A 16,022-nucleotide genomic window follows, 5' to 3' on the forward strand; every position below is an offset into this window, starting at 1 on the left:
TTAAGGGATGTTGCCCTTTTTAAAATAAACTATTTACCTGTAAATTTCTTAGCTTTGATAATGCCACTAAGATGCAAAATTTATTTGTATCCATAAAGGTAGAATTTGAAACATTTAACATTTTAAGATTCTGAAGTGACCATTCCCCAAGACAACTAATTAGATCTGTTACAGTAGATTTTCTCAGTCCCAAAGCTTCAAGTTCTAGAATTTTGTGTCCATGCAAAGTTTTCAATCCATTTATTGATAATCTTGAAGCATCCTACGAAATTATTTCACTTTAAATAGGAGGAATGAAAACTACTAAAGCCCTAATTCATTATGGATTCAATAGGGGGGAGGGGGGGCACAGTGGTCTAAGGTCGGACATTTCGCCAAAAATCAACATTGGAGTTCCTCTAAATCAATAAATATTTTAAAAATTTTTACCCTATCTCATATAAAAACGAAGATTTTTTTGTCTTTTTAACTACTGGTAGATGAATTATGTACTTTGAAACATATACAGTGTGTTTTTTTTAAGAGAACTTTTTTGAAAGCAATTTTACCCCACTTATAGTTATCAGAATTTAATGATTAATGGCTTATTTTCTTCGTTTTTTAAGGCAATTAATAGAACAACAAAAAAATATTTCAGTTTTTATTTAAAAAGTACAGTAAAATCTAAAATTCAAAACTTAGGTGTCAACATCTAAAAATGGTTTTAGCGCATTTTTCTTATGCTCAAATAATCAACCTTTTGCAAGAATTTGAAAGAATGGCTGCTAAACACTTCAAAGTTGAGGTATAGAGCTAAAAATGTATACAGATACTATTAGGGACATGTACTAGAACATATCAAAGTTTGAAGGTCATATCTCAACCAGGGAGGGAGTACTGGCCCCCCAAAGTCGACTACAGAAAATCCATTTTTTAAAGAAAAATGCGCTAAAACCATTTTTATATTTTGACACCTAAGTTTTAAAATTTAGATTTTACTGTACTTTTTAAATAAAAACTGAAATATTTTTTTGTTGTTCTATTAATTGCCTTAAAAAACAAAGAAAATAAGCCATTACTCATTAAATTCTGATAACTATAAGTGGGGTAAAATTGCTTTCAAAAAAGTTCTCATAAAAAAACACACTGTAGTTTAAGAATTATTTTCACATCATGAATTTTATCTTTTGAATTTTCACCATCTCTGGAAAAAATATTTTTTTCAGTGTTAAATAAAATTGATACAATGAAGTTTGTTCACCTATTTATATTCATAATACAAGGATGACAACACCCATAAGTAGCGAAGCTCAAAAATTATTGATGGATATCCAGAAAAAAATAACTATAGAGCAGTTTCATAAAAAAACATTAAACTATAAAATCACGAAACCTTGTAAGATTTATAGCGTGAAATTCTAGGAATCGATAAAAACCTCAACTAAAAAGCAAATCTTAATGAAACTTTGTGGAAATATGTATAATGGTAACTTATTTAATCTCTAAAATTAAATTTTATGGATCAGTTCTAGGTCTTACCAATTTTTTTCGATTTTTTCGAAAATTAACCTACCAAAGGATTACTCATACCAAGTTTCAAAACGAAATTTTGATTCCAAGTGCCATTTGTGCATTGTAAATAATATTGCATAATATTACCTTTAATGTAATATGCTTTAATCTAGTGACATCACTGCTAAATAATGTCATAACAATATCATCCAGTTTGCGCTTTTCACTCAGTTTCAGTAGTAGCTTCTCTGAGATTTCACAAGGGATAAATGTCTGTTCATCTTTAAATTTCAATTTTAGACCGCTATCAAAAGGATCCAATGATTTATATGACACAGTTTTACAGAGAATGGCCAAATTTTCGCAAATATAATCCAGAGAAGAATCCTAAAAAAATAGTTTTCATCCATCACAAAATATATTATATAAAACTAAAAAGTGCTTCCATACATTCAGGTTTCATACGAGGGTATTATTCTCGTAAAACAAAAACTAAAATATCTCTTGCTTCATGTGACGAGTTATTGGATCTCCCCCCCCCCATCCCCCTCCCTTTGGTATAAAAGAAACGACTGTTTTTTGCCTCATTTTTCTAGTGGTAATTTCTACACTTTTCTAGGCTAAAGCAGTATTTCATGATGATCCAAAATGATTTTTACCTGTAACAGTGCAGGACTTATAAACAACGGGTTATCTTTGTCGTACATTATCAATCTGAAATAGAATATTCATTCCTGGTCAAAGACTAATCAATTTAAAATGGTTTGATTTTTGTTTTATCACAAAAAAGTTTCCAGTACATATTTTCAAGGTTGTCCAAAGATTCTTGAAATTCCAATAGATGCGAAAGGCTAACATCAGTCCACGCTATAGGAGTACATATATCACTTTTGTTTTTGCTATTTAATGCTACACTTACACAGTGTCCGTCAAGTAGGAACTCTTGAAACATCCAATCGTTTTGTAAAGATTTATCAACTGCTACTGTTGTATTACATATTACTGAATCTGTTTTCAATTGATTAATGATATTAAATTCTATAGTTCTTAAATCAATATTAAGCCCAGTTCCGACAGCTTTAACATAACTTTCCTATTAAAGACTTTGTCAAACCTTTCCGAGACAAATCTCACTACACCTTTATGTTTAAACAAAACTAGTTTTTATGAAAAATGAGGTTCTTTTAAAAAAGAAAAAAAATTCTACTGTGCATTCGTGTAAAACCATACAAACATTAAATATTTAGACAGGGTGCATAATGACATCTGATGATCTGACCGTAAACCGTGAGCAAAATGGTCTAAATATTGAGCTAGAATTTTAAAACTTAGTACACAAGCCTAGTCATCTAAATGGCAGAAAAATAAAAAAAAATTATGTTAGGTTAGGTAAGAAAGCCCCTGCGGAAATGGCCTTTTTGTTCTATTTTGATGTAGACAATTAGGTAACTTTATTGTTTTTTGTTTTTTTTTCGAAGGTGTTTAGTTTTCCTAAAATACACTGTGTCTATTCACAAGGACATTATTTAAAATGATTCAGCAAATCGGAGGCCAACCCCAGCGGGCTAGAATGGTGTTCTAACAGAGATGGCAGAAAAAAACCACTTGGTTTAAACCAAAAAAAAACAAGGTGGGGATGGTTTTTTTTTAAACTATTTATACAAAGGCCTATCTTTCCAGTTATATCTTTTCATAACTTAAACAATACAGTAAATAACTGTCCAAAACCTAAATTACCGTATCAGCCAGGGTTGTCAAATCGGGCGGGCGGTTTTGGGCTGCCCTTTTTCGGGTGCTTTTTGGCATATTTGGGCACCCCCCGTTTGGGGGGTGAGGAAAAAGGGGGAGGGGGTGAAAAAAGAGGGGGGCAGGCCATAATTTGGATATTATTTCTAAAAAAAAACAAAAAAACAAACTGGTTTGTTCTTTTTTTTAAAAAACCTGTTTTTTTACCATCTCTGTGGCATACCATAAAATAATGTCATGAATGCGTGGATTTTAATTTTACAATTTGATGGGGTTACCTTTTATTTTGCACACGAGAGAAATTAATCGTATAGGTTCTAATGGACTAGAGTTGTTAAAACAGTGCAGAGGTGGTAGAAATCTTATTAAGGGTCCATATTTTGCTATAGTAGATAACAACTGATGCAATTTACAATTAATAAAACACTAAAAAATCAATGCAATTCTTAGTTTTTTAGTGTAGTGCTGTGGTTTTCGAGAAAATAAAATTCAAAAATTCCTTATACTAAAAAATAGAATAAATTTAAGAATTTAAGAAACCTAAAAAAAATATAAAACTTAATAAGGAATTCTCGCACCCTTGTTTTAACTGCCCGAATTCTTTGTTGGAATCGTTACAAGCAATGTACATTGTACATACTTGCTTAAGTATAAATCTTAAATTTTTCCCTCATATTCTACAAATACTTAACTTTACCGTATCGTATAAAAAATATACCAATAACTTTTTATTTAAGAAATTATGACAAAGACTTCCTTTAGAGACCAATGTCTATAGAAGCTGCCAAGTTGATCTAGCTCACTATCAAAGCTCTGTATTGTTTTCCATTCATAATCTGTAAACTGCCGTCGCATAATGCGGAAAAAATCTTCTGTTCTCTTAATTCTTGTGTCCGTTAAAGGCATAATGTCGACACCTAAACGTATCCTTTCCAAGCTTTTTTCAGTTCCATTAGACTCTTCAGATTTTTCTGCAGCTAAAACCACATAATTACCGGCATGTGAAAGATTCATACTCAGATCGGGATGACCTTAAGATAAAAAATAAATTCAAATATTGTTGCACATTTCTCATCAAAACTACATATTAGCAAGGATGACAATATCCATAAAAGCGAACCTCTAAAATACTAAGGACAAACTAACAAAAACTCTTGTAGAGTGTCAGAACTTAATAAGCAGAATATAAGGGGGGGGGGGGGGGGCGTAATGACATAAGTTCTGAACCGTGAGCAAAATGGTCTAAATATTTAGCTAGACCCTTCAAACTTGGTATATAAGCCTAGTCCTATAGGTATTACATCTAAATGGCAAAAAAATCCAAAAAATTTTATTTTAAGGTTAGGTTAGGTAAGAAAAACCCTGCGGAAATTGGGTTTTTAGGCTTTTTTGGTCTATTTTGATGTGGAAACTTACCTTAAATTGTTTTTTCTTAGAGTTTCAACTTAAATACACTGTATCTATTCATATGGACATTATTTAAGATGATTCAGCAAGTCGGGGACCGACCCCAGGGGACTAGGTGGATAGCCCACAGGGGTTAAGTGCATTTTTCCCAATATATATGTTGTGATACATCAAATTATAGGTTTTTTAGGTCAAGGAACTCAAATTCAGAGCTAAAATAAGCATTAGACTAATCTGAAGCTAGCCCCAGCGGGCTAGGTTGATGGCCCGTAGGGGTTAAGTGCATTTTTAAATAGCTCTAAATTTGAGTTTCTTGACCTATTAAACCTATAATTAGATGTTTAATAACACGTGCTTTAAAAAAAATGCATTTAACCCCTGCGGGCCACCCACCTAGCACACTGGAGTCAGTCTTCGACTTGCTGGATCATCTGAAATAAGGTCCTCATGAATGGACAGTTTATTTGAGAAAAAAACCTAAAAAAAAATATTAAATGTAAGTTTCTAGGTTAGGTCAGGTAAAATGCACTCAAGCCCTGTGGGCAACCCACTTAGCCCGCTGGGGTTACCTTCAGATTATTCTTATGCTTATTTTAGCTCTGAATTTGAGTTCTTTGACCTAAAAAAAACCTATGATTTGATGTATCACAACATAACCCCTGCAGGCCACCCACCTAGCCCGCTGGGGTCGGTCTTCAACTTGCTGGATCATCTAAAATAAGGTCCTCATGAATGGACAGTTTATTGGAGAAAAAAACCTAAAAAAAAATTATTAAATGTAAGTTTCTAGGTTAGGTTAGGTAAAATGCACTTAACCATGTGGGCCACCCACCTAGCCTGCTGGGGTCGGTCACCAACTTGCTGAATCATCTTAAATAAAGTCCTCATTAATAGACAGTTTATTCAAGAAAAAAATCTGTGAAAATATAAGTAATTTTCTAGGTTAGGTTAGGTAAATGCTCTTAAGCCGTGTGGAAAATCAACCTAGCCCTGGGGGGTTATCTTCAGGTTAGTCTAATGCTAATTTTCGCTCAGAATTTGAGTTTCTTGACCTAAAAAACCTATATTTTGATGTATAACAAGATATATATTGGAAAAAATGCACTTAACCCCTGCGGGCCACTAACCTAGCCCGCTGGGGCTAGCTTCAGATTAGTCTAATGCTTATTTTAGCTCTGAATTTGAGTTCCTTGACCTAAAAAACCTATAATTTTATGTATCACAACATATATATTGGGAAAAATGCACTTAACCCCTGCGGGCCACCCACCTAGCCCCCTTGGGTCAGTCCCCGACTTGCTGAATCATCTTAAATAATGTCCATATGAATAGATACAGTGTATTTAAGTTAAAACCCTAAGAAAAAACAATTTAAGGCAAGTTTCCACATCAAAATAAACCAAAAAAAGCCTAACAACCCCATTTCCGCAGGGTTTTTCTTACCTAACCTAACCTTAAAATAAAAAATTTTGGATTTTTTTGCCATTTAGATGAAATACCTATAGGACTAGGCTTATATACCAAGTTTGAAGGGTCTAGCTAAATATTTAGACCATTTTGCTCACGGTTCAGAACTTATGTCATTACGCCCCCCCCCCCCTTATGTCCAAACAAAATTTACATATATTTGTTGCACAGGATACAGACTAGTGAAAGGATATACTTACATTTTTAGGATTTAATTTTAGAGTTGTTTCACTTAAAATCTGACCTTGTCTAGAAATCATTTTTCCAAAAACCTGATAATGATAATTATATCATATAAAAAGTTGTGTCAAAAATTTAAAGATCAGCATGTTTTAAATGGACGTACGGACTTTCTAGTAACGGTTATGAAGTTGTTACGCTTCCTAAATCGTACCTAACACTTACGTGAATCATCATACAGTTCAAAATCGAAACGACAATAAAAACTTAAAAATGAAATGACCTTTTAGCCAGTAGAGTACCAAAGTTGGACTTTTATTAAAACGACACAATTAAATACTTGCATTGCAGTCATTAGATAGTTTAGGTAAATCCATATAAAAAAATAATATACCTTCTACTTACACTGTATTTTTTTTCATACAATTATTTGCTCCTTCATTTGCTTTAGGAGAGGTGAAGGGGTGGGCGTTGAAGATTTAGTGCAATCATGTCCTAATCAATGCGCAAATTTTATTGATTGCTATATTAGCCTCAGGATGCTTCGTCACGTTAAGTTGTTGGAATTGTCTGTTAGCCGAAAGTTTTAAATGAGTTCATAGTGATAACACATCCAACTTTTATAAGTTTATTGGTAGCATTTAAAATGATTTAGTGTAAAAATTAATTTTCATTACTAAATCAATGGTAGTTTTGCACTAAAAATAGCCGAAAAACGGCTGAGCCGCCAGCCGTTAGCTGTTACTTTTCCAACTTTTTATTCGAGTTAGGAAAAATAAAACTACCTAGGACTACTCATGGGATTCTAAGTGCCATTAGCGCACTGATTACGAGATGATTGTTTCTTGCATTTACACTCCTCCCCCCCACAACGGTCTAAGGGTGGAAATTTGGCAAAAAAGTCATGATCAAATTTTCTTATTTTAACTTGATATTATTGATTTACATACCCCAGCTCATGCATAATAGACAAGGAAAAGAAAAAATAACGTTTGGAACTAAGTTTTTTTTTACTTCAAAGTTGGGTCAAATCAATATTTTTTGAAGGTCAAAAATCTACTTTTTATTTTCTACCTAGATATGAAAAATAATTTTTTTTTTGCATAAATATCTATTAAAAACTTATTTCGTTCATATTCTTTACAAATATATACACCAAATCAATAAATAAAAACATTTTTATTATATATTTTACCTTATCAGTGTTAATTTTATGCTTTGAAAGTAAATTTATGAAATAATTTTCGTCATTTTTTTACTGAAAAATTTAGCAAAAAAAATTAGTTTTCGTCATTTTACTCCTAGTTGCGCTACCGACCCCATACCAAACCATATATGATTCTAAATTTTGAGAATATAATACAATTTTTAGTTAAGTTTCCAGAGTGGGGTCGGTAGCGCAACTTTAAAAATTTTTAATCTGAAAATTGCCTGTAAAACCTAAATTTGAGGGGGGGAGGGGAATTACAAATCACAACAGCAATCTTAATTTCTCTGTTATTCCATTACTATTAAAGATAATTGAGTAAAACTTTTTAAAATTAATCAGTAATTACTTGAGGAACAATAATTTTAAAACCGCGACTTACCCGCAGTTTCCGCAAAAAAACCGCCGCCCGCAGATTTTAAAAACAAAACATTTGTTGCATATAGGTCATTTCTTTTTTTGATTTTAGTGTTTAGGGAAGGTGTTTGCAACTCTAGTCCTTAAAAGGAAAGTGCAAAAATAAATTTTGTAGTAGCGTAGCTACTTTCAAATTCGCAAAGTCCGTCAGTCTGTATGAATCGATATGTAAACATCGTGAATTTCTTTGCTACGACTCAAGACGGTTGAAAGAAAATCTTTTTATGAACATTATCTGTACAAACAACCATCTAGTGTAAGATTTATTTGGTCCGTCGGTCTGTCGTTAATTCTATTACAGACATTAGATATCTGTAGGGAAAATTTACTCTACTACGCAGTTTTATTTTGTAAGAAAGCTGATTTTTTTGTGATGATTAAGCTCACCAACAAGCATCTACTCTTTAGTTCACTTGGTCCCCTTATCTGTCTGGAAAACTCTAAAAACATTAAGATTTCAAAGAGTAAATGTGTTCGTTTCTTCTGTCTTTTTTTTGTAAGATACAAAGCATTTTTATGTTATGATTTAGCTGGCAAATACTGTTTTAGTTTATTTCTTGGTCTACTGGTTTTTCTTTACTGTTCTAAAATGAATTAAAGTTTGTTTGATATCAATTTTATGATGGTTATCTTATTTTTGGTTAGATAGGGGGGGGGGGGGGGGGCATAGATACAAAAAAATAATTAGTTCAGTTATGAGAATACTTTTTTCCTTTAAAACTCAGTCTGATACCTTTAAAAACAGAAGTAAAATTTTAACTTCTGGTTGGGCTAGAAAGGGGGGGGGGGTGGCGGTGTTGGCCCCCGTAGGCCCTTGAGGGACAGTACTAAATTTAAATAGGTACTTATAATAGTAGACTATACATGTAGAAAAACACACTTAAGATACTTTACAAAAAAAAAAAATTAATCAATATCTTAAATAGGAAGCTCGATTATCCAGTCTTAATATTTATTTTCTTTAAGTTTAAAAAGACCTAACCCCTCTTAAATATATTATAAATATTAAAAAGCAGTTGTAAGTGGATAGAAAAAGGTGTATTATAATACTTTTATTCAAATAGATCACTCTTTTCTATTGACTCCAAACAGCCAAATGAGGTAGCAAATAACACGGCGGAATTCGGCGGTAGATGGCGGTTTTGGCGGGAAATCCCTATTATTTATTAATAATCGTTTACCTAGGGTAGTAATTGAATCAGGGAAAAAATTTGGTTCAATTATCTCTAAAAATAACAGAGTAGTAACAAAGATTATATTAAAAAAATCACCCCTTTTTGGTTAATCCCCAATCACATTCCTGTGCACGCACCTATACATGACCAACTTTAAAAAGTTGCCTAATTTAATATATTACTCATAACTTTTTATTTTAATGAATTCGGACTGGTAGAAGTGTAAATATTTAAATTTGATTAAAGCTATACCAAATTTCCACTAAACCCCTTAAATAGACCATAGTGCCCCCCCCCCCCTTAAGTTTATTAGTGCGAGCAGGAGGTGGTGTGTGGGGGAGAAGTTGAATCAATGGAGCTCTTGGTAGCTAACTTTAAAGTAGTACGATATCTGCCCATCCATTTTAAGCTCAGTAACCGCTGCAGTGACAAAATTGTGCTTCTCCGGTAATATAATTATTCCTCATGTGATGTTTTTAAGATATTTATTTTATTATGAAAGAACAAATAACAAAGCAAAGTTGTAAGATTTATTTGAAATCTACCCATGAAATTTTTAACCCCTTCCATTCCAGATTATTTCGATTCTTCTTTTACATATTTTACTATTCATCTCAGATGTAAGTATCATTTAATGATAAAAAGGATTTTGTTATTTTAACCAAAGGTGTGGAAACATATTTCCTTGAGCCCAATATACCTGAAACATAAGGCCTTCCACGTTCCGATCTGAGAAATTTTATTTCCACGTTGCTAAGGCCAGTTAATTCAGCCACTGCCTTACGTAACATGAGCCTTCCTACAAGACTAGCTTTCAGATCTATCTGGGGTATAATTTAACAATATAATCAAATTGATGTGACAAACCAAATTTAGGTCTTAAAAGGGGGATAGTGGGGGTTCCGACGCAGTTCCACAATCACATGGCACATAATAAAAGACACTGCAGTGAAAAAGGAGGATGTGCACTAAAATGGTTTGGGCAGGGGGTAGGAGGGTACTCGAGAACCCTTAGAGCTAGAATGAGCTAATTTCGGATTTAAGCTTCTGTTGGGCCAAAGTTACTTTTAAGAATATCGATGACCGCCGCTCCCGCCGTTTTCCGTCACCGCCTAAAAAATTGTTATTGCACTTCTCGCCGAATTACCTATGCAATTTGGAACCATTTGAGACCATGTTATTTTTTCAAAAAAATTTCCCCTTAAATCTAACCCTGCGGGTAGACAGTCATTGTTTAAAAATTCTCGTTTATCAATGTATATCTTAAATTCAGTGCTTCTCCTGTACTTTTGAAGATATTGGAACAAAATCTTGTTTGGCGGGTCAGTAAATTAATATTTATATAAAAAAAAAGATTAGTTGACCACCAATCCCGCCGTTTTCCGCCGCCATTAAAGATATTTCAAATTCTTGTATATTAAGATATATTTTGCTTCTCTTGGGCTTTTAAAAATCTTTTAGGGTTGGTCATTTGTTAAATATCTAAAAAAACGGTTGTTTGACCGCAGATCATCACCATTTTCCGCCAAAAAAAACATTGTCTCAAATGATTCCAAATCGCCTAATTCTGCAAGAAATGCAAAAAAATAATTTGGTGGCACGGTCAACCCGCCGTTTTTTGTATTAATCTTTATTCACTGATACAGCAAACAAGATTTTGTTCCACTATCTTCAAAAGCACAGGAGTAGTACTTAATTTAAGATATACCTAGTCTAATAAACGAGAATTTGAAGGGAAAGGGTTAGTTTAAAGGGAAAATTTAAAAAAAAAAATAACATGGTCTTAAATTATTACAAATTGCCTAATTTGGCGAGAAATGAAAAAAAAATTTTACGGTGGCGGAAAACGGCCGGAGTGGCGGTCACCAATATTCTTAAAAGTAACTTAGGCCCTACAGAAGCTTTAATCTGATGTTAGCTCACTCTGTCTCTCGAGTAAACCTCCCTGGCCTCTCCCCTGCCCAAACCATTTTAGTGCACATCATTCTTTATTGTAGTAACATTTTTTGTTAAGTTCCTTTGTGTTAAAAATTAGGGCTAAAAAAGTATCTCATTCGCCTTCCTTCTTCAGTTAAAAAAGGGGGACATTTTTTTGCTGGTTTGCCGTATATGATTTTAAAAGGCCGCTAACAGCCATACGGTAGAAGGTATGCTCACAATTTTAACCGACAAAAGAAGTCTACAAATAATCTAGAATAGTCATTACTTAATAATACACAGTTATCTCACTCAAAGTGCACATAAATGCATGAAAAAGACTTATTTTACTCTTTTTTTCTTCAGTAAAGCTTTTCTGTGAAGCATTGTATATATACAAAATACTTGCTATGCCACTTTATATACTTGAGCTTTAATGGTTTTATAGAAATTTTTTTTTAGAAATCTATGAACTTTATACTGGCTTCCAAATGGTCGAACGTACATTTTATGCCTGCACACCTGTTTTAGAGAAATTAAAAGGCCTATAAAGAATATGCAATTGCCAAGATCCGGCCAATGCTTCACTGAAGAAAAAACGTGTGGTGGGTAATAATTCTAAAATCAAATATAGGCCCACATAAGTTTTATCCTAAGGTGTGCTCCATTTATCTCAAGTCGTTTCTGAGAAACACCCTATAGTATAATCCACCCGCCCCCCCCCCCTAAATTAGGGGTTTGGGGGTGGGTGGGTGGTCAGCGATAATTCTAAAATCAAATATAGGCCTACAAAAATGTTATCCCAAGGTTTGCTCCATTTATCTCAAGTCGTTTCTTTAGAAACATCCTATAGTATAATCCACCCACCCCCCCCCAAAAAAAAAATTGGGGGAGGGGGGGGGGGGGGGTCGACGATAATTTTAAAAGTAACTTTGGCCCTATAGAAGCTTAAATCCAAAATTAGCTCCCTCTAGCTCTAAGTGTTCTCGAGCCCAAATGGGAATTATGCACATCCTCCTTTAATGTTTTATAAGTACTGCAAGGTAAAAAACTTAATTAACTTCATGTCTCATAAATATGGTTAACATTAAAAAGGAAATATCTGATATAGCACTAATTTTGTACACCGGTCTACAACTTTGCACGTATCTTAAGGATTACATAAAAAAAATCATTTGGATATTATTAACCTCATGTATATATATATATGTCTATGTCAGTCTAAAATATCAATTATAAATTGTATCTGCATGATTAATCTACTTTTTATCTCTATCCTATTTCATATCTAAATTTAGATAACTTTAGTGGAGATTTTATACATAACAAAATTACAGTAGCTATATAAATTTAACTATTAATATAAAAACTTATCCTTAAATAAGTGTTAAAGCTGTTTGTTCACATTCACAACGGTTATATTATTCCTGATACGCAAAATTCAAAATCCGAGATCTTTCATCAGTTTGGATACAACTAAATCCTTGGCAAATTTCTGCTTGACTTGGACTCCAGGAGTTGAAGTTAAAAAACCATCTGATACTTCTCATCTTCTTAATTGTAAGTATGAAATGATAATTATTATTTTTATTATATGTACATGTATTTAATCATATTTGAATAAAATGTTAAAATAAATAACTGTACAAAAAATTCGCTAAAGACAGAATATGAAATTATCAAATATAAATTAATAACAGTGCTATATCTTAAAAGGATCTTTTTTTTTTTTTTTTTTTTTGATTATTTTCATATAGCACTTAAACAGTTTAAACGTTAAATCGTTCTAGATTTTATTTGATTTAATTCAGTATGGAACAAATAGTTGAAACGCGGCATGCAGAGCTCACAATAATATTTCGGTCAAAAACTATTTGATACATTTCCCCCACATTGAATCTATAATACAAAGTAGAACAATGTCTGTCTGTCCGTCTGTCTGTCTGTCCCTTAAGATCTCAGTAACCACTGAACCGATCGGATTCTACTCTTCAGGGTATCTACCTATTGGTCCTGTGGTGGTTTTAAGCTATTTTATTGGGGGGTGGGACACCCCCAACCCCCCCAAAAACCAAAAAATCCCCCCCCCATTTTTTTTTTTTTTTTTTTTTTTGAAGGAGATTTCCATGGTCCTTTACGATTTTCGCCATAATTTTTTTTATCACCTCTTGGGGCAAAGCCCCTAGAGGCTAGGGGCGAAGCCGCTAGTATAATATATAGTATTAAAATATTCCTTATATAATTAAAAGATTAAACATCAGAATCCAAGTTGTGAAGTGAAAGTGACCCGTATACATATAAAAATTAATTAGAAAACGATAGAAAACGATATATATGTTTGGAAAAAAATTGTTTATGTTATATTATGGGATTGTTTCCACCTGAATTTTTAAGCGAAAAAATCTCAATAAATATTATCAATTTAAATAGCTTAATCTTTTTTTGTAAGCTAATAAATATCCAAAATAAAATTGTCTTATGATACGAAATTTCATTAAATATTACTCACTTACATATATACTTGTATATTAATAAATTTGCAATATTAAAAGTCTGGCAACATTATTGTTATGTAACAATTTGGGAAGCAGACATCACAGCGTTTGTTTTCTTGGTAAATCTGATTCTACATTGTATTCACTGTCTGAATTATTTTAATTTCAAAGTTTTATAGTTTATTTTTTGTTAAAAACATAATCTGAAACATTTTTCAAATCTTGATTATTACAACAAGAAAAAAATATCAAACAAACTATTAAGTTAAAATGTTTCACAATTTTATGAAAAGAACACGGCCATTGTGGTGTAAAATGATTATTGGCAAAGAATTCAAGAGTTGTAAAACTTCAAAAAAATTGACTTGTAAACCAACAGGCCAAACCATAATAATGTCCGGTATTTTAACTTGGCTAGGGCTAGCTCCTGATCCTAATGCAAATCATGATTCAAATCTTGTGACTACAGTAAAACGTGGTATATTAGCTAGTCAAGAAGGAGATCTAAAGCGAGCCCAACAAATTTTGCATCTAGCACTTAGACAAGCTTCTGAAATGGGAGATCACGCAGCCGTTAACCACATTTACTGTCTACTGGCAGATATTGCCATTGAAATGAATTTGTTTGGTGAAGCTGAAAGATTATACATAGATGTCATGAAGCGAATCATAACGGAAGGAGAACCTCAAAATAGTAACGCTATAGTCGAAATGTCGTTAAAATTAGCTAACATTCAGTCAGTGAGAGAGGATTTTAATAAAGCAGAAATTGGCTTTAAATTTTGCATTGACTCACAAAAAGTTAAGATTGAAAAACTTGGTCCAGATGTGGACGAAGATACCCTTGCCCTTTATGGACTATCCTTGGATAGGTTTGCTCAATTTCTGGCTAGTCAAAATAGATTGTCAGAAGCAGAGTCAATGTATGAAACTGGTGTAGAAGTTGCAAAGGAGGTGTTAGGCTGTAATCATGAACAAACTCTTGTAATACAGAATTCATTGGCAACAGTTCTTAGTATGAAAGGAGAATATAAGAAAGCAGAGGAAATTTTGACTGCAATAATAAAGATCGCAGAAAACATATCATGCCAATATTTACCTACATTTTTAGTCAATAGAGGTGTTAATAATCTATTATCGGGAGTGTCGAAAACTGGTGAAGCTGACTGTATAAGAGCCAAGACCATAGCATCAGCCAACAATTTATCCAACATAGTTGAAGAAGCAAATGATTGTATTGAAAAGGCAAAGTTGATATTTCAGTAAAAGGTTTGCATACCTAATGAACAGAGATTTAAGTAAATATTCAATGATTTAACAACAATAAATGTATTAATGAAAATATTTGTTAAATTTTGTTTCATGAATACCACAAAGGCACCTTAGAATGTAAAAGTGTTCTGTAAAGCCTTACTTTGTATGTTGTTAATCTCCGCGTGTAAAGTTGACAACCAGGAACATTGTATCCATAATTAGCACAGGGACAGAACTAAAATGTAGCAATCGTTATTTAAAAAAGTAAAGAATGTCTGTCCTTCTGTGTAACTGCCTGTCTGTAGCTTAAGTTATCGATAACTGCTAACCGATATAGTTCTTCTTTATTGTTCAGTGTCTTATATAATAAGGGAAGGTTTATAATTTTTTTTAAGCAAAACTTTTCTATAACTACTGGGTAGGTCCGTATGTCCGTCCATAACGGTTAGCTCTTTTTGTTATTTTAGGCATATTAGAATAGTCCTATAAATTTCAAACTTCAGTGTCTTATATAATAAGGGAAGGTTTATAATTTTTTTTAAGCAAAACTTTTCTATAACTACTGGGTAGGTCCGTATGTCCGTCCATAACGGTTAGCACTTTTTGTTATTTTAGGCATATTAGAATAGTCCTATAAATTTCAAACTTTGCATAAAGAATTCTATAACAGATAGGTACGAATTAGGAAGTGTAACAACTCTATAATCGTTACCAGAAAGTCCGTATGTCCATTTAAAACAAGTTGATTTTTAACTTTTTTGACAACATTTTTTTGTATGATATATTAATTAAAATAGATCAAACCTGGCTACAATTGAATCAAGACAAAAGTAAGTGCCGAGCTCTGGGACCTATGTATGGTGAAATTAGATTTAAAACCATGATGATTCCAGGTAAAACCAAAATATTTCAGCGGGATTTGAAAAATTCACTTTTCATCCCCTAGGAGTTACCGCATATATAATCATGACAAGAAAAGCAAAGATTATTTATTTAAAATTTTGAACAACTTTGCTTTTATAAAGTCTTTCATAAAACCTCTGTATATATGATTTTTTAAGGCGAAATTTCCGTGACCTTAGCAAAGCAACTGATAAAAATTGCCATTAATTAACTCCCTTCAGCTTCAGGAGTGGTTTTATGAAGAACTTTATAAAAGCAAACTTGTTCAAAATGTTGAATAAATAATCTTTGCTATTCTTGTCATGATTATGCAGTAACTCCTAGAGGATGAAAATTGAACTTGAAATTTTCAAATCTGATTTT

The 16,022-nt window shown here is 32.6% G+C and overlaps 3 protein-coding genes across 11 annotated transcripts in view; 1 reads left to right on the forward strand and 2 right to left on the reverse strand.

The window, feature by feature from the left end:
• The window catches only part of LOC145318072 (protein zyg-11 homolog), a 47,370-nt gene extending 45,111 nt beyond the window's left edge, over positions 1-2,259 (reverse strand). For all 8 annotated transcript variants that reach the window (XR_013879211.1, XR_013879212.1, XR_013879213.1 and 5 more), the window contains exons 1-3: positions 2,151-2,259; positions 1,639-1,878; positions 38-262 (exon numbers count right to left, since the gene is read on the reverse strand). Coding sequence is in view for 5 of the 8 variants with exons in the window: in XM_080159410.1 (XP_080015536.1) it covers positions 38-262; positions 1,639-1,878; positions 2,151-2,198 (513 nt within the window). In the remaining 3 variants the exon portion in view is untranslated. The remainder of the gene's footprint in view (positions 1-37; positions 263-1,638; positions 1,879-2,150) is intronic.
• LOC145318075 (L-aminoadipate-semialdehyde dehydrogenase-phosphopantetheinyl transferase) lies at positions 2,205-12,821 on the reverse strand. 2 transcript variants are annotated; one of them, XM_080159417.1, is made up of 3 exons: positions 12,435-12,821; positions 9,791-9,914; positions 2,205-4,268 (listed from the first exon to the last, which is right to left on the reverse strand). In XM_080159417.1, the coding sequence occupies exons 1-3, from the start codon at positions 12,555-12,557 to the stop codon at positions 3,970-3,972; spliced, it is 546 nt and encodes a 181-aa protein (XP_080015543.1). In that variant the 5' UTR covers positions 12,558-12,821; the 3' UTR covers positions 2,205-3,969. The 2 variants fall into 2 exon arrangements, with proteins under 2 accessions (XP_080015543.1, XP_080015544.1); XM_080159418.1 differs by lacking the exons at positions 9,791-9,914; positions 12,435-12,821 and adding an exon at positions 6,356-6,671.
• A 756-nt stretch (positions 12,822-13,577) lies between these two features.
• Positions 13,578-14,844, forward strand: Ttc19 (tetratricopeptide repeat domain 19). The gene has a single exon (XM_080157325.1). The coding sequence runs from the start codon at positions 13,773-13,775 to the stop codon at positions 14,766-14,768; it is 996 nt and encodes a 331-aa protein (XP_080013451.1). The 5' UTR covers positions 13,578-13,772; the 3' UTR covers positions 14,769-14,844.
• Positions 14,845-16,022: the final 1,178 nt, after the last annotated feature.

Source organism: Acartia tonsa, chromosome 4, assembly GCF_053477335.1.
Source record: "Acartia tonsa isolate MP-2025a chromosome 4, ASM5347733v1, whole genome shotgun sequence".
NCBI classification, from domain to species: Eukaryota; Metazoa; Arthropoda; class Copepoda; order Calanoida; family Acartiidae; genus Acartia; species Acartia tonsa.